Source organism: Pleurodeles waltl, chromosome 9, assembly GCF_031143425.1.
Source record: "Pleurodeles waltl isolate 20211129_DDA chromosome 9, aPleWal1.hap1.20221129, whole genome shotgun sequence".
Lineage (NCBI taxonomy): Eukaryota > Metazoa > Chordata > Amphibia > Caudata > Salamandridae > Pleurodeles > Pleurodeles waltl.
This window is the reverse complement of record NC_090448.1, coordinates 369,446,735-369,465,741: the sequence shown is the minus strand read 5'-3', so window position 1 is coordinate 369,465,741 and position 19,007 is coordinate 369,446,735. Positions and strand designations below refer to the sequence as shown.

The 19,007-nt window shown below is 41.3% G+C and overlaps 1 protein-coding gene across 4 annotated transcripts in view; it reads left to right on the top strand.

The window, feature by feature from the left end:
- The window catches only part of LOC138259312 (cytochrome P450 2B4-like), a 617,647-nt gene that overhangs the window by 413,045 nt on the left and 185,595 nt on the right, over positions 1-19,007 (top strand). For all 4 annotated transcript variants that reach the window (XM_069206939.1, XM_069206936.1, XM_069206938.1 and 1 more), the window contains one exon: positions 8,869-8,998. In XM_069206939.1, the coding sequence (XP_069063040.1) occupies positions 8,869-8,998 (130 nt within the window). The remainder of the gene's footprint in view (positions 1-8,868; positions 8,999-19,007) is intronic.

Here is a 19,007-nt window from a genome sequence, read left to right as displayed (position 1 = left end):
GGATCAACACTTCATCGGGTATGTGGGAAAGAGGAGAGGAAGGGCAGTCCACAAGAGAACACTTTCCAGGTGGGTCATTCTTTGCATTAAGCTGTGTTATTCTCTGACAAAGAAAGAACTCCCTGATGGAATAAGAGCTCATTCCACCAGAGCTAAGTCGACCTCTTCGGCCTTGGCTAGGGGTGTTCCTGTGGTTGACATCAGCAAGGCCGCAACTTGGTCATCCCTCCACACTTTTGCAAAGCATTACTGCTTGGATTCGGAGGTTAGGAGGGATGGCCATTTTGCACGGTCGGTGCTGCAGGATTTCTTGGTTTGACCATTCAGGCACCCTCCACCGAGTGTGGTACTGCTTTGGGACTCTATTTAATGAGTGAGGAATCCACAGGTAGTTGTATCCATCAGAAGAACTAGTTACTTACCTTCGGTAACGCCTTTTCTGGTGGATACACTAGCTACCTGTGGATTCCTCACGGTCCCTCCCGCCTCCCCGTTGCCTGTCTGGTCTTACCAAGTTATCCTTGGGTGAGCTCCTCTTGGTAGTTTATGGCTTTCATGTATAGTGTATATATTTATGTATATAAATGCATGTTTTTAAAAAAAAAAAGAAGAAGAAGAAGAGAAAGGAATTTGTGAGATTGCTATACATATTATGTATGTATATAATTTTTGCGTATTGACATTTTTGAGCTGATGTTTTTATCTATTATTTGGTATAATTAAATATTGTTGTATAAATATTTGTTTCAATTGCCTGTTCGTCTCAGAGGCACGTAAAAAATGTTGGTACTGACGTCGGCACGTCGGCGAGGACCTCTTATTGCCTGTATGACGTCATACGGCGTCGCGTGGGCAATTGTGACATCCTCGTCGACGTGAAGAAGCTTGGAAGAAAATTTCCGTCGAAAGCTGGCGCAGGGGGAAAATTCAATGAGTGAGGAATCCACAGGTAGCTAGTGAATCCACCAGAAAAGGCGTTACCGAAGGTACGTAACTCGTTCTTCACTGCATTTCAAGTTGAAAGAAAGAAAGGAATAGTTTCAAAAAGGAGTAAGCCCAGGATTATGAAATTACATACTGCATCCATGATTTTATTCTCATAGAATCATTTTTGCCCATGATCAAGATTTGGAGGTTTTCAAACTTTAGCATATCTTGCTCTTCTCACAAGTGTAAAGAAGATTTAAAGAACGAGCAATGCAGGGTCTACATATAGCAAACCTTGCCAAAAATTGTCAAAAATGCCAAAAAAACAGACAGATTGTTTTCTGCTCCGCTACCTTGGGTCATCACACACTGCCTTATCGAGACGGGAACAGAGATCATTGAATTAAAGTTTAACAGAAGAAAGGGCAATCCACATGCTTCGAATGCCATGACTTGTATTGCTTTCCTTTGCTTTTTGTCCAAGCAAAAATAGAAGATTAATTTCAGGAAGTATATTCCAAAACTCAAGTGACTAAAATATGAGACAATACCAGTTGTTGATTCCCTGTGAATGTGTAATCATGAACATAAGGAATCTAACTGCCTGTCTCGCATTAGAAAAAAGAAAAGAGCAAGACTGATGGGATTTTGTGAGGCTGCACCAGTTTGTTGGCATGAAAACAAGAATGTAATTAAAACTAAGCAGCATACAAGCAAGAAATGTTTTAACATGGAGAGAAACTGAAAAGGAAATGAATGAGCAGACAATTTCTGAATCATCACAAAGCAGTTGTGGTGAAACCCGAAGGATGAAATGAGATGGCTAAGTGTACACATTCAGAGGGAAAAAGGAGGGGACCAAGGTAAAAATCCTGGGGTACAGCAACCAGAGACTATTAGGTTTAAATCTTTTATTATGCATCATACTAGAGAGAAAGATCCCCTGGCATTTAAAACAATAACATCAATATCCATGTGCTTCCAAAACACCCTTCAAGATCAGAAGACTAAGAAAAACACATGAAGACAGGCTTTTCACTGAGAAATAAACTCCTTTTAATACAGCTCATGAGGCCCATAAGGGTCAAAGTGGGGATAGCAAGGAAGCAGGAGACAAAGCAGAAAGATCAAGAAGCTAAAATGTTAGAAGGATTTAATATCTCCCATGTCATTCACCACTGTTCCTTCCTTAGAAGGCAGAAATCCTATAATCTGGTTCTCATGAAATTCATCATCTCCTGCATGCATGCATACATCCAAGAGAAATCCAGGTGTGGCTCTCTTGCTAACAGTCACCCATTATATGCCTACAGGTCTTCCCAAGAACATCCAAGCCCAATCTTCTTGCATAAACATAAACCTCTTTCTTCAGTGTTTCATCAGAAACATAACATAGAAGCACATTGATTCCGCCTTTAGCCACAAATTGCTACTGGAGTCCCATTTCGTGGCCAGGGTATAAATCGTCCACTATTCTTAGACGGCCGTTAGTATTTTATCAGCTCCTTGGAAATCTCATTCTATTGCCCCATTCGCAAGTGAATGGAAACCCACAGAACCCTAAGGAACGTTCCTCCCGCAGGTAATCGAAAGTGGGCAAAAAATGATCGGTTGGAATGCTACACGAGAGCTTGCTATGGGTTAGGTATCTTGCAAACATTCCTCCCATCACTTTTTGCATGTATTATCCAGAATCTTAAGCTTCAAGTCCAGTTTAATGAAACACTTAATAGTGTTTTCTGTAAATGCCCTAAATCCTCAGATGTTGTCCTATCAGTCCTATTGGCTGTATCAATAGTACAGTTTTCCTTTTATCCTTTTTCACTGCTTCACTTTACCAGCTAGACCCTGAGTTTTCAATCCACTATTTTAACAGTTCCCTTGCTGTCTGTCTTTGGCACTAGGTCAGTGTGCAATATGTTTGTGCAATGTTTGAGCCTTTTCTCACTTGTTAGCATAGATTTTTCTGATGTACCCTCTCGTATGTCAAGAAATCAGCTTTCTCGAGTATTTAAGAAGTACTCTTTAGGCTTCCTCTTTTGGTCATTGTGGTCCCTATAGAATCTTGGTTGTAAGGTACAGCAATCAGAAATCGGAAGAGTGCCCCTTTTAAACTCCACTGACAAATTTCACATGCTGGTTTACTTGGAGGCCTCACAGTAGAGACAGGAAGCCTGGACAGGTTTATCTTTTCCCTCCAGGCCCAGCTGTCCACGAGCGACTTTCCTCGAGAGGCCCTATCGGGACAACATACATCTTTACAGCGCTAGTTAAGCCAGAGTGAACAGGACATTTCTTCTTTTCCTGGTGGTCCTCCAGCCCTTCACAATTTCCCTCTACCAGTAAACATCCCCCAGTGGGCAGGTATCCCAAATCTTCTTTAATAATGATTAGCCAGATGCATGATTTGCTGATCTTTTTCTTTCCCGTAGAGCATTGTTAACACTTTGAAATGGGTTATTTTCCTGTGAAGAACCCCGCTTCAAATTTTTGAATTTGAAGGCCCCACTAAAACTTATGTCATCCCAGTCTTCGTAGAGTAGTTTATTCAGATTGTGTGCACGAGTGCCCTCGCACAGAGAATGACCGAGTAGTGACACTGCTGCAGCAGGACCCATAACATGACACCAATCATCATGCCACCTTCACTTCTCCTTCCTCAAGCTGGAAATGGCTCCAGCTGTCTCAGGCCACCCTGGTATTGAATCCCCGTGGGAGTTGAAATGGCAGAGCCTGAAGATTATGGGGGTGATTCTAATCTTGGCGGGCGGCGGGAGCCGCCCGCCAAGCGGGAACCGCCAGAAGACCGTACCGCGGTCCAAAGACCGCGGCGGTCATTCTGAGTTTCCCGTTGGGCTGGCGGGCGACCGCCAGAAGGCCGCCCGCCCGCCCAGCGGGAAACCCCCTTCCACGAGGATGCCGTCTCCGAATTGAGCCGGCGGAGTGGAAAGGGTGCGACGGGTGCAGTTGCACCCGTCGCGATTTTCAGTGTCTGCTATGCAGACACTGAAAATCTTTGTGGGGCCCTGTTAGGGGGCCCCTGCAGTGCCCATGCCATTGGCATGGGCACTGCAGGGGCCCCCAGGGGCCCCACGACACCCGTTCCCGCCAGCCAGGTTCTGGCGGTCAAAACCGCCAGAACCAGGCTGGCGGGAAGGGGGTCGGAATCCCCATGGTGGCGCTGCCTGCAGCGCCGCCATGGAGGATTCTTCAGGCCAGGGGAAAACCGGCGGGAAACCGCTGGTTCCCCTTTTCTGACCGCGGCTTTACCGCCGTGGTCAGAATTGGCCTGGATGCACCGCCAGCCTGTTGGCGGTGCATCCGCGGTCCCCGGCCCTGGCGGTCTATGACCGCCAGGGTTGGAATGACCCCCTATGTAGCTAAACTGGGTAAAATGAGCATTCAAGCAAGAATCAGAAGAGGGGCAAATGGAAATATAACAAGAGGACTAGAAAAGAGAACAGATTTGTGAATACTGAGAGAAATGTTTAAGGAAGGATAGAGCCAGGTGTGGAGGGCGCTTGTTCTCATATCTTGCACCCAAACCATAGAATGCTCTACCAGAAGCACTCAGGAAGAACAAGGAGGAACGTAGCTTCAGGAAACAGCTTAAGACATTTATGTTCATCTGATATGCAACGATTGTGAGCCTAATAAGATGCCAGAGCACTGGGAGGACCATTGGGGTAGCCATGTGCTTTAGAAGTGGCGAGAATAGAATAAAGTGATCCACTTTTAAAAATCTGTCTGAAAATCATAAAGGATGAGGATACAGAGACATCCTTATTATGAGGTGCATGGTTAAAAAAAGCTGTGGGTATGAACAAGAGCAGGCCTGGTTGAATGTGTGGATGAAAGTCTGATTAAAAAGAAAATTAAATTCGCCTAGTCTGAAATTGTTAGTGTGCAGGGAGTTAAGAAGATGTTGAAGATCTTAGAAACAAAAAGGAGGAACAAATCATATGGTATTTAGAAGTAGGGATAGAGCTGAAAATGCAGACTTTTTAAAGAGAGGTAGAATATGTACAGGAAGCCTTTAAGGAGGAAGTCATATGCCAGAAGGAGAAATGTGAAACATGAATATTATAAAAAGTGTTAATACTATAGTATAAAACAAATTGAGAGGGAATCCAGTAGGATTAAAGCACAAACTACTGATTAGACTTTGCAGGTAGAAAAAAGAAAACAAAAAAAGCGATACAAAACGTAAGGAGGGAATAAGGACAAAAGAAATAGAAGTAGGCAAGCTAAGGATGCCAATATTTGAGGAGACATCCAAGACTCTCATGCAAAGAAGTGCTGACCAGCATCCAAAGTCCTCTCCTACCTGGCACAAGGCTGAAAAACAACAAACAGAAGTGATGACTTAGGAAACAACTGTAAAGGAGAAGAGCTAAAACGGCCAAACCTAGAACAAGATGTCTGCAGCTGTCTGCATATAAGGCTTTCACCACCACTCATTCACTGTTTGGAAGAGTTCAAGACACTTCATTCTAGGAGCATCTGACCTGTAGTTGATATCTGGCTTCCCTGCTCCCATGTTTGCCTGTGCTCATAGCAGAAGAGACATATTTTCCTAAACACTTTCTTAAATGATCTCCTTTATTCCTTGATGTACATCTGTTCTTAGCTTCCCTTCTAGATATGTGCTTTATGAAGATTATTTTATATATATATATATATATATATATATATATATATATATATGATGTGAGCTGTGGTAAAGCATCAACCACAATGCTTGTCAGGGTGAGGAACAAGTCAACCTTAAATTCATCTGTGCTCAACCATATGGTAGCTTGGCATAAGCAGTTACACTTAACTTGAAGTCAATGTGTAAAGTATCTGTGCAACACTTCTAACAGTAATAAAGTGAAAAACATCACTCTATAAGGATACCACACCAAGTTAGAAAAATACAGTTATTTGTCATAGATAAAACAAGACCAAAATAACAAAACTCCAATTGGTAGAACCTAAGAAATGCAGTTTTTAAAGATTTTAGGGGAAATAGCACCAAAAAGCACAATTCGCCAACTGTGGTCATCTGGACGCATCAGACCAGGGCAGAGCCACGAGTTCGAGCCGCTGTGATGGAGTGCGGGCCGGCTTTAGGGACACAGTAAGCCTGCTGATTAAAGCACCTTAAATCTTGGTTTGCGTAGCATTTTGAGGATCTGCGATGAAGATGCGATGTGTGGGTTCCAAGATGATGTGTATCTGTTTTGTGAGGTCCTGCGTCGTCGTCAAAGATCTCATTGACAAGGATTTGCTATGCGAAGTCCAGCGTCAAAAATGCATTGCACAGTTGAGGCGATGTGTCAGTTCCGAAGAGCATTGAGGCTACGATGAGGACTCCGGCTTCATCATTGAGGCGAGACACGAGAGATGCAAGCCCCTGCACTGAAGATGCGTCACGCAGTGGCAGTTCCAAAGGAGATTATGTGCTGCGGCGGCAACGCAAGTCTCTGCGATCAGTCCAATCCACACAGCAGCTGGCGATGCATTGGTTCTGCTTGGGGTTGCTCAGCACAGCAATGGAGATGCGTTGATTTCGCTTGATCCATAGAGTCAGACACATTAGGCCCACTTGCAATTTCTCAGGTCTGGGGTGGCACCACGTGGCAGTGTAGACTTAGAGATGGCAGAGTCCAGGTGCTGAGACAAGTTTCTTTTAAGCCTGTGTGTCCCAGAGTCTTCAGATCTGGAGGCCAGCCAACTAGCCCTTGGAGTGACTCTGTAGTTCTGGGTTTCCAGAGATGCAGGTCCAGTCCTTCTCACCTTGGCAAGAGGGCATTAGGCAGCAGGTCAGCACAGCAGGGCAACAGTTCATACAAGCAGCAGTGTGACAGTCCTTTCAGCAGCAAGGCAGTCCTGCTTCCTGACAAACTATCCACAAGTCTGCAGAGTTGGTCTGTTGTCCAATATTTATACCCAGTTGTACCTTTCAAGTGGGGAAAAGCCTCTAGAGGCATGCCTTCAAAGTGAACAGGTATGCTGCGTCCCTCTCTGGCTATAGACTAACTACAGGGGGCATGCAGCCCTTTATGTGGATGCAGGACACAGCGTGTTTAAGTGTAGGTGGGGGTGTGCCCAACTCCTCCCTCCCATTCTGCTAGTGATGGCCCATCCAGTCACAGCGAAACTCCCCTGGGTGTGGTGCTGTTTAGAAGGAATACTCAAAGCCTAACTGTCAACTACACCCAGTCATGTGACCCAGAGGCAGGGTGCTGGCACTGAATGACTAAAGCAGGAAAGTGCCAACTTTCTAAAAGTGTGATTTTCAAAATTGTAATTTAAAGTCTGACTTCACCCTAGGTTAAGATTTCTCATTACAATTCCAGAGACACCAAACATCAATTTGAAAAATACAGCTTATGAAATGTAATGAGGTAAATCCAGTTCTAGGGGGTGATTCTAACTCTGGCGGGCGGCGGAGGCCGCCCGCCAGAGTTCCCCCCTCCAGAATACCGCACCGCGGTCAGAAGACCACTGCGGTGATTCTGGGTTTCCCACTGGGCTGGCGGGCGACCGCCAAAAGGCCGCCCGCCAGCCCAGTGGGAAACACCCTTCCCACGAGGAAGCCGGCTCCGAATGGAGCCGGCGGAGTGGGAAGGTGCGACGGGTGCAGTTGCACCCGTCGCGAATTTCAGTGTCTGCTTTGCAGACACTGAAATTCTTTGTGGGGCCCTCTTACAGGGGCCCCTGCAGTGCCCATGCCATTGGCATGGGTACTGCAGGGGCCCCCAGGGGCCCCACGACACCCCATACCGCCATCCTGTTCCTGGCGGGCGAACCGCCAGGAACAGGATGGCGGTATGGGGTGTCTGAATCCCCATGGCGGCGCAGCAAGCTGCGCCGCCATGGAGGATTCATCTCAGCAGCGGAAAACCGGCGGGAGACCGCCGGTTTTCCTCTTCTGACCGCGGCCAAACCGCTGCGGTCAGAATGCCCTGCGGGGCACCGCCAGCCTGTTGGCGGTGCTCCCCCCGACCCTGGCCCCGGCGGTCAAGGACCGCCGGGGTCAGAATCACCCCCCTAGTCTTTCGGAGAGGGAGGCCTTGCAGTTGTGAAAAATTAATTTAAGGTTTTTTCACTGGTATTCTACTTTTTAAATACTCTGCACCATGCCCTCTGAGCTACCCATGTCCTGGAGGTGACATATGTGTTAAAAATAAATGTTTGGGCCTGAAAAAAGGTTAATTTTTCCGATTTGAAATAACAGTTTGAAACTGCACACACACAGGCTGCAATGGCAGGCTTGAGACATGTTTTAAAGTGTTACTTAAGTAGGTGGCACAATCAGTGTTGCAGGCCCACTAGTAGCATTTAATTTACAGGCCCTGAGCACCAGTGGTGCCGCTTTATCAAGAACTTAAAAGTAAATGAAATATGCCAATTCTAACATGTTTTAAGGAGAGAGCACAAGCACTGTAGCCATGTGCTGATCCCTAAAGACAGCAAAAACGAAGTCAGCAAACATGAGGGTTAAAGACAAAATTTAGGGAGAAAACCTTTCCAAGGCTGCCAGGTCTAGCATACGTGTATGTATGTTACAAATCCTTTCATATGCTTGACTGAAGGAGCTGTAGTGAAATGCATTTACAGGTACTCACTATAGTAATTCTGATATCCTTAGCTATTCTGTCATCTTATTTCAGTGACAAGGATGCTTTTCTTTTTGCTCAGTGTCTACATACTTGTGAGGTCCCTGGAGCAGGATAAGGAGAGCTGAGGTGGAAAAAGCTCAGCAGTAAGTGTAAAAGGACCTGGATCCTACCAGGGCAGCAGATAAACTAGAATTGTTCTCTAAAACACCAAATAAGATTTGCCACCTCAGGCCTTACGACCTAGAATAACAGAGTTACTACAGCGATTAATTATAATTGAGGTTGGTTATCCAAGATATATATAATTATTCTGTGTTCTTTATATTTGTAGAAAGAGCCTGGGTTCAGGAATGAAAACCTGGTGGCGTCAACATTTGACATGTTCATTGCTGGGACAGAAACTACGACAGGCAGCCTTCAGTACAGCCTGCTGGTGATGGTGAAATACCCACATATTCAATGTAAGAGACTCACTGGCTCTCTCAGTACAGCCAGTTGATTATAGTAAAAACCTGCATGTTCTGGGTGAGATAGCTCAATACCGAATTAGACAGTTGTGATGATGGTAAATATGTTTGTGTTCTTTTTGCCAGTAATGCTCCATGTTAAGTAACAAAGCTCATGTATAGGTTATCTTATTTACGGTCTAAACATATCATTGATTAAAAAAACTCTACCAAAAGGGGAAGAAGCCCTCGTCAGTGTACACACATAAAAAGTGATAAATACCTGCACAACCACAAACTATAATGCCATTGTAATTGTATTTATATAGTGCTTGCTACCCCTGAGGAGGCGTTGAAGTGCTTTTTGGTGAATATTCTCAATTGAAGTGCATTTCGGGGAGCACACTACTCTGGATTCCAAAGTGAATTAGTGGTGGATTAGTGTGGGGAAATTTAAATTGTTAATTTGATTGGTGGGCATGTGAGTCTGTTAGCAGGACTGAATAGGATAAAGGATGAATAGAGGATGGAAAAGTCTATAAGGTGTTATTTGGGAGATCATAGTAGTAAAATGTGGTTTAAGATGAGCCAAAGGAGGGATAGAGGAGGTAAAAGTTTAGGAAGGGTTACTAGGGAGATCATAGTAGTAAAATAAGGTTTGGGATGATTCGAAGGAAGGAAAGAGGAGGGGAGTCTAGAAAGTTTTATTTGGGAGATCATAGTAGAATTAGGTTTGGGATGGGTCAAAGGAGGGCTAAAGGAGGGAAGAGTCTAGAAAGGGTTATTAGGGGGATCATAATGGTACAGTGAGGTTTGAGATAAGTCATTAAGTGGAGGTAGATGATATATTGAAAATGGTAAAGGATGAGACAGAGTAGTGAACTGGAGTGAGTTAAAGGTTATTTTTGTTTTATTATTTCTTCCTACAGTAGGAGCAGAGTAACAAATAGATAGATACATAACTATATTTAAGTTATACATGTTTATGGGATATAAGAAAGACATATAAAGTTGTATTACATAAAGTCCGTCCCACGTGTATGGATATATAGTTCAAAACACTGACTTAATTTTGCTCTCCTTAAACCTAATTTGTTTATGTATTTTTTTAATTTGGAAATGTAATTTTTTTAATTTGTTTATAATTAATTATTTTTATTTTTATATTTTCCCAATCTTTCAATAGTGAACCACTTACAGATACAATTGTTGTAATCATATTTACACATTGGGATAAACAAGATAAAATAAGAGGCCAATAAACATATAATCAAATAACTTACATAACTTATCACATAATGGGATAGATAAAATAAAACAAAATAGAGACCCATAAGCATACAATTAAGTACCTTTTATGTAAACTATGCAGTGACCTCTATACATGTTAAGCATAAAATAATATATATATTTAACCATAAGTAATATATAGATTTGTTAAGCAGACCTATAAGAACATCTGTAGATTTCTAAACCATAAGTCGTAATTATATATTTGTAAAAAGCAATGCACATGTAAATACAAAATAACATAATTAGACTACATCAAGCGTAACTCACTGTATGTGTTTCAACAGCCCTGACTCTACAGGAAAAGGTTAATTGTATTATTCAGGGTCTCCGGCCCACTAATGCACTTTTCCCTTCAGCCTTGATTTGAGCCCCCTGATGTAAAAAAATCAACCTCGGCATACCTCATCACACTACCTCCATCCTCATACACTGCTTCTTGCCACTTTTCTGTTTTTGTAACCATAAGAGCAGACAAGTACAAGACATCCACAATCATGGTGGATAGAAGAGCACCTCCAATTGGTGATGGAGTGAATCCACACTGAAGGCTGATGAAGGGAGTTGGAGTTTCTGTTTAATACATGGGACATCTTCATGTTGGGGCTTTGAGAGAAAGACTTGCTTCACACCATCTCATAACACTTAATGAAAAACTACCCTTGGGTCAAACATGCAGTATAATAAGAGGACCAACAGGACATTACCAGCATTGACCTCACAGGTTTCTTAATCATACCATTCATCTGCAAAGTGATGGCCTGTTGCAAATGTATTGTTCATAGTTGTGGTGGTTTGCACTGCCCTGGTTAGGTGAAAACCTTCCTGGACCAAAACTTGGATCTGATGTTTCAGCTGCAGGCTAGAGCTCCCTTATATTGCCTTTGCAAAAAAAACATTCTATAAATCATCAAAATCAGGGAAAGAAGATCCAAGACATAGGGCCTGATTACAACTTTGGAGGACGGTGTTAAACCGTCCCAAAAGTGACGGATATACCACCTACCGTATTACGAGTTCCATAGGATATAATGGACTAGTAATTCGGTAGGTGGTATATCCGCCCCTTTTGGGACGGTTTAACACCGTCCTCCAAAGTTGTAATCAGGCCCATAGTGACTACCTAACCCTGCTATAGTGCAATCAAGCAACCAAACCTTCAACATATAGTGGGCCATTTCACAACCAGAACGCACACACCACATAGACACAACAATCAAATTTATCCCTAAAGCGATCATCCACTCTCTCCTGTTCATGGTTCCCAAATAGAACTGAACTTCTTCACTCAGAAAACAGATAAAGTAAACCCGCAATAGCCATTAATAGCCACATTGCAATTCTCACCAAACATCTTCCAGAGCCTAAGTCATGAGTACATGCTGAGCCTGGCAAATAACAAGCCAACCGGAGGTTAAATCAACAGCAAATGGTGTGTGCTTAAGAGCCCTAATAACCTCAAGCTCATACTTAGCAGACACCATTAATGCTTTCTTACAATGGGGCACCATACCAGAGGCACTAAAACACATTATTACAACGTGCTGTTCATAAAAATAAAATCACAGAACAGCAATGTACAGAATATCTGAATGAATATATCATCAGACAGGCATGAGCCGGCAGTTGGGAGTTAGATCTACCTGAGGGACAGAAACAGACAACACTAAGTAAGTAAAAGTTAACCCACCCCTTGGTTGGGCAGAGTGAGACTGACATGACAGTTGTCCATCACTTCTACCCAGATCAGTGGTTTTCAACCTGTGGTCTGGGACCCCAGGGTATCCGTGAGGACTACTCAGAGGGTCCACAACTGCTTATAACATTAAATATTATCAACAGATTAATAACGTGTATGAAAGTAAATAAGCAAAATTGAACATTTTAAAACATTCTGTAAGTGAGAATGAATTTGAAATTTGGGGGCAAAAAATTAAGTTAATATCCTCAGATTAATCTGTTGGAGCAGTGCAAGCTCATTCAATACAATATAGAATAGGAGATAAGTGGCTCAGTTGAATTTAGAAAAGTACCAACCTTCCCATTAAATTACTATTTTACTATTTTGAGGTTTTAAAACTTATTTGTGAATGAAATACAATATTTAATCATTTCTGGGTTTTTCTTTAAGAATCCTTGTTTCTGTATTTTTTGTGCTTTGTTTTGTGGTTCAAAACAGCAAAAATGCTTAGGCAGGGTTCCCTGGCATCCATAAATGATTCAGTAGGGGACCTTAGATTTTGGGGGTGTTCACAGTTTCCAATAATGATTCAAATAAAGGAAGGTGAGAGAGAATGAATCAATGTTATTTCTTCCTAAAGGGGCCAGCACAATGGAACTTTGTTATACAAGGTGGCTGCAAGATAGACTGGTCTAGAATTGCTCTGCATGAGTTTTGCTAGTTAGGGATGCCACTAAAATAGTATTCCTTTTGTTTCCTCCTGTTTTTGTGTTCGAATTAAATGTGCAGTGTTTGAAGCATGTTTTATGTCTCATCTAATTACTTTATACTCTGGATTGAATTTAGAATAGAAACCTCTTATTTAAACGTTTGATTTTGTCACTGATAGGTGAAATGGCTGGCTCAAAGGAATCTTGACCAGTATATATCATCACATTTACCCACAGACATATAATGGGTAAAACCCTTTGATACATCAGCCCCTTTTCTAACTAGTCAGCTTTGATAGCAGGTCAACTGCCAAATACCCCGAGCTTTAAACAGTCAAACCAAGAAGGTGTAGTGACAGGTACCTTCGAAAAGAGTGCTGTCACCATACACAGAGGATAGTGGTGAAAACATGAAACAATACTTTCCATATACTAACACAATTCATAGCTGCAAGGTGTCCTATTGTTATGTGTGATAACTTCAGCTGAGTCTGGTCTGTTAAACTTTGGGACTAACTTAAAACAAGACATTTGCCATGCAGACACTCAGCAGCTATGAATGTCCACACAATAGCAGCACCACCACCTTAATCTACTAGGGCAAAGAGTCCAGTAAAGGAGAGGGAGACATGCTTAGAGCATCACATTTAGGTGTCTCAGAATGCAGGGCTACATATTAATCTGTTATAAATCAAAATGTTAGAGGTTTCACAAGTTCTATGCTGTTAGCAGGGGTGATCAACTCCACAATGTCATAATATTCAATAAGGAGTAGGTGAAAGACCCCCAACTGTGTGCAGGAATTTGTTTTATCAAAACATTTGGATATAGCACTCTGACATTTTTAATTGATGAATAGTTCTGTAAACCAGATGAGGCTCTCCTGACACAGTGAATGCGAGAGGTAATAAGATGTGACAAGGTGTAATGAGATGTGAGTGAGAGTGCAATACACATTTTGTATGCTTAAGACAGTTCAGCATAAATCCATTGTACACACTGCTATTGAGAAGACACTGCATAACATGCATTACTCTTTTCTTTAAATTAAATGTGTCTTGTAACAATCACTGCAAAACATGTTTTTGTAAAGACTGAAAAATGCAGTTTTGTCTATTTCCGGTTTAGGTTGCTGAATAAGTACTGAAAACCCCTGATTTCAAAAGGTTTAGAAAACACTGAGAAAACATCCAGGGAGATCATCAAACACATAAACACTGAAAACAGGGAGTCCTCGTTATGTCCAAAGTACACAGAAAAAATCATTAAGTGCCATTTAAAAGCCTTACAGCTATGAGATTTTGGTGATGCTCCATTAACGATTTAGACCATCAGTAAACTTGAAGTATACTTTGGGCAATCTTCAAATATTTAAAATTAGGATAAAGATAAACAAATGTTATAGAAGCTTCCTGAATTATATACTCCTACTGTATAATCTTCTGAACGTATTTATTAAGGGCAAATCAGCACTGGAGGTAGTTAAGCAAAGGTTAGGAGGAGTAGAGCAGAAATAGTAAGAAAAAGAAAAAGAAATGGAAAGAAAAATTATAGTTAATGGGCCTTTGGCAGGTGTTTAAGGCACATTTATATATCCAATGATTCACTCTACAGGACTCTAACATCTCTGCAAAGTGATTCAAATTGTACTTACCTGGTGAAAAGGGAACAGGAAAAAGGACGGGAAAGGAAAAGGGACAGGAGAATAGCAGTTCAGTGGTGCATTAGAAGGGGTCCAAGGCACAAAAACATTTCTGTAATGAGGATTTTCCTATCTTCAATGAAGATGGAATCTAAAATTGTATTAGAGACAATGGAGTGATTAAAATGGGCAAATTCCTTTATTACTGATTACTAACAGCACCAATAGAGGTGATTACACACATGCTTTATGATGTCATGGGTATCATAAAGCAGCCTCTTCTGTATCAAATGCATAGCTTCAGGAAAGTACTTGTAACCATGAATAATAGGACCTCGGAAGGAAGCACTTGAGTCTTGCAGGAAGGAGAAGGTCCATAACACTTCCAGAACAAACGTGAAACAAAGCAAAACATTTATGCAGAGGCAAAATAAACACACCAAGGAAAGTAGCCTGACACTACATATACATCAACACAGCAAATAAAATACATTATAAAAAACTGGAAAGCAATATTAGCTACAGGGATGTAAACCCTAGGAAAGCACACAGGAAAGGGTAGGAGAAATCATATATACTTGCCTTATTGCTGTTAATAAAATCTCAGTTTTCGTCTTCACTGAAACTATGAAAATTCACATTTCATCACAAGACAATGAGTGGGTACATTATGAGACTTTAAAACCTAGCGAGGACTGAGTCAGAATTATGCTTAAGTGGCTTAAGGTAGAAGGATTTAAAGGTTGTTGCATGTGTCCTGTTGGTTGCCCTTAAAATGACTTCTAGTCTTGCACCAAAAAGGAAGGCATTAGACACCATAGCATTTTGAGTGAAACAAGCTGCAAAGCCGGAGGTTTTGAAGCTTGTTCCAATGGGCTAGAATAGTGAAAAAGACCGGTTTTGGCAGTACTTCTAAAAGAGAAGAGTTCACCCGAAGAGCAAAGAGATGATGTACAACAGACTTTGGGGGTTATTACAACTTTGGAGGAGGTGTTAATCCGTCCCAAATGTGACGGTAAAGTGATGGATATACCACCAGACGTATTACGAGTCCATTATATCCTATGGAACTCGTAATACGGCTGGTGGTATATCCGTCACTTTACCGTCACTTTTGGGACGGATTAACACCTCCTCCAAAGTTGTAATAACCCCCTATATCAAGCCCACCTTCAGAAAGGGATTCCTAGGATGCAGATTCCCAGGTGCAAGCAAAATGATAGATATCAAGCCAGATAATAATAATAAAAATAAAAGCCAAAGGACACAAACCCCTAATAACCAAGACAGTGATTCTATAACAACTTTTAATATTTAACACATGATGTATTCATACATATAATTATTACATCAAAATGAATAATACCAAAACAATTCTATTCTATATCCCCTGGGACACAATGTGGTCACACATTCACGCAACCTCAGTCATACAAATATAAAAAAGAAAGACCGGACAAATAATCCATAACATATTTACAAGAAAGTAAAGTCAAGATAGAATGAAAGAAAGAAAAAGAAAAAAAGAAAAGCCAAGAAGGAGAGAAAGAACAGTCAAAGGTTATATTAAATAAATTAATTTCCGCAGAGTTTGTGTTTGCAAAGAGATGGTGTGCCAGAGTTGTACTAATGAAGACAAAACACAACACAAGGAATGGGGTGTGAAGTGTTATACATGACTAATTTAACATTTTGATGGTCAGGGCTACGTTGTACTTTTCAGACGATGTATCACAGGGGCACAAAAATGCTCTATGCAGAGAAGAAAACTCAGCAGAGAAGTAACTGAGGTATTTGTGTAAGGAGCGTACATCAGGAGTCCTGGCAGGACACAGTATAGACATTTTGGGCAAATCTATCACGCACTGATGCAGTTAGAGGACGCTAATTTGTTCTACTGTGAAGAGGTTGCGCTCTGACAGCATCCAACTCGTAGACACTGTTTGTGTTCGTAAGAGCTCACCGGCATTTTATGTCATGCTTGCTCTAACTCTAGGGCAGGGTAGTGAAAACTGAAAGGGAGAAAAAGGAGAAAACTTCTCAGTACTCACTATTCTGCGTGCTGCACCAGGCAGTCATTTCATGAAAGGAACACCTTTATGAACGCTGCACCCGGCAGTCATTTGATGGGAGGAAACTAATGTGCGCATGCAGCTCCCTGTAGTCATCTGATCAAAGGGAAGTGAAAGAGGCATGGAGTGAGCAACATAGAAAGCAGACTGTACCCGTTTGGTAGCAATTGGAGTAATCTTTTGAGAGGTTATGCTCAAAGATGTACACCCTTTTAGGATAAATGCATGCCATTATGGTAATCAGGTGTATACGCTCTTCCAGCTAAGTGCAGATTGTCATTGCAGCCATTTGTGCACTTTATAGACTCAACAAAGGTGAATTTCCAATGCTCAGTTCTTTGCTTTATAATTCAAATAGGTTGGCAATTCCTACTACAAGTACATAGCGATTTTCACGCTTGGTGCAAGTTTTTTGATTCAACAGTGATTTGCACCCTCTCATAATTTTAATAGGTTGACAATCCCTCCTACAAGTACATATCTATGTGCAAATTATTGTGCTCAACAGCAGTTTGCATGCATTCCTGTAGTTTGTATCCTAGTTTAGCACCATTGATAATTTATCACTTCCAGTTCCATTTCTACAGGAACCAGGTGATCCACTCTTGGAGTGGAAACTGTGGGTGAGATCTTTCAAAGTTTACCTGGGAGCCATTGATGGGTAAAGTTTCAGACCTTAAAGAAAGAAGAGCTCAGTATATTATTGTTTAGGTGTTGAGGGTCAAAATGTTTTTGATCATTTACCAGCAAATGAACCTCCAGATGGAGAAGATCCAGATGAATTTGAGATAGTGCCTGCACAACTGGATGGTTTACTAAAACAAAAAAACATTGTTGTGCACAGGTACAGATTTTTACCAGGTCACAATCACCCATTGAAAGTATTGACACATTTATTACAGCCTTGAAAATGTGAATAAGAAACTTTCACTGCACAGTTGATTAGGGACCAATTGGTTGCTAGACACTACTCAATATACATTCAGGAAAGGTTCCTCACTCACAGAGATCCTTCTCTTGATAAGGCTATTGATATAGTAGACCACAGAAAGCTCATGTGAAGATGCAAAACAACTTTTAGTATCATTATCCAATGCTACAGTATCAGGTGCGGTCACTAATAAAATGTTTTCCAGTCAAAACAATGAGAATAAGAAACATCATTTTACAAGTAATAACAGATCAAGTGTCCAGGACAAACAGATGCAAAAAAAATAGGTCTACAGGTGTGGTTGCGTTATGCATGTGTCTTGATTTAAACATTGTCCAGCCTTGAAACAACAATGTATAGGTTGTAGGAATATTGGACATTTTGTCAGAGTGTTCAAGGGAGCAAAAAGAAACAGTATCTGTTTTGTGTTGAGTGAAGATAAAGAGGGAGAAGTAGACAAGCAAACTGAGGACAGGGAATTTGAATTAGTAGTGAAAGATGCAGGATCTCACAAAAGTAAATCTATTGCTGATCTGGACAATGAGGTATTATTTGATGTTGTAGAAATTAAACTTCTAGTTGCAAGCATCACCATTATATCAGAAGACAAATTCAATCAGTTGTTGAAGGACAAAAAGCTGCCTCCTCCTGACATATTGACAGCAGATTTGGGAGGGAGTAAAATAGATCTTGTGTTTTTTTTTCTGGGTGTCCATTCAGGTGTTGGGTGATGTCATACAAGGGAAAGCATATGTAGCCAAGAATGGTATTAATGTTTTAAGGTACACCAAGTAGAATTTAATTTGACTGTTAAGTCTGGATGGGACAAACCCATATTCATTGACAGGAGAGAAGTAACCTCTCTTAGAAATACCAGTGATGATATAGAAGTTTGGGATAACAATTTTGAAATGTTTTTTCAAGATCGCTTAGTCAAAATGACATTTTTCAGTCACATTATAAGGGTCAAGAAGTATGCAGTGCCTGTAAAACATAAACTAAGCAATGTACCTTTGAGTGCTAGGAAGGGGTTATCAAAGTTATTGAAAGATTTGTGTAAGCAAGGCATCGTAGAAAAAGTTTAAGCTATCCTGTGCCCATCTCTCATAGTCTTAGCAAGGAAGAAATCACTTTATTTAAGAATGCATGTTGAGTTGAGGAGCATGAATGATGCCGTTTGGGTAGACAGTTTTCCATTTCTGGGAATTGAGGCTCTAATAACAAAAATGGGTGTTCCAGCTGGTTCTCAAAATTGGATTTGAAAGCGGCATATCATCAGGTAGAAATTGATATTCAGTCTTGTCACCTACTTTTGTTGCCCCTGATGAGGTGTTTGAATATAGCAGATTGCCATTAGGCCTTGCATCGTCGACACCTGTTTTTCAAAGACTGATATCAGAAATGTTTAAAGTCAATCCTTGATAGTCTAATTTTTCTCTAGCAGTGAAACTGAATATGATAATGTTTTAAATGAGGTTTTGAGCACCTTACAGAAGAGGGGGTAACTCTAAGACAATACAAATGAATCTTCAAGAATAGAGAAATAGAATATTTTGGATGCATTTTGTTAGAGCTGGGAGTCAGACCAAGATAAAGTTTGGTCAAAAGCTTTATGGAAGCTCCTTCGCCAGAAAACAGAGAACACTGATTGTCATTTTTAGGGATGTGTGAATTCTACGAACATTATTGAAAGAGTTT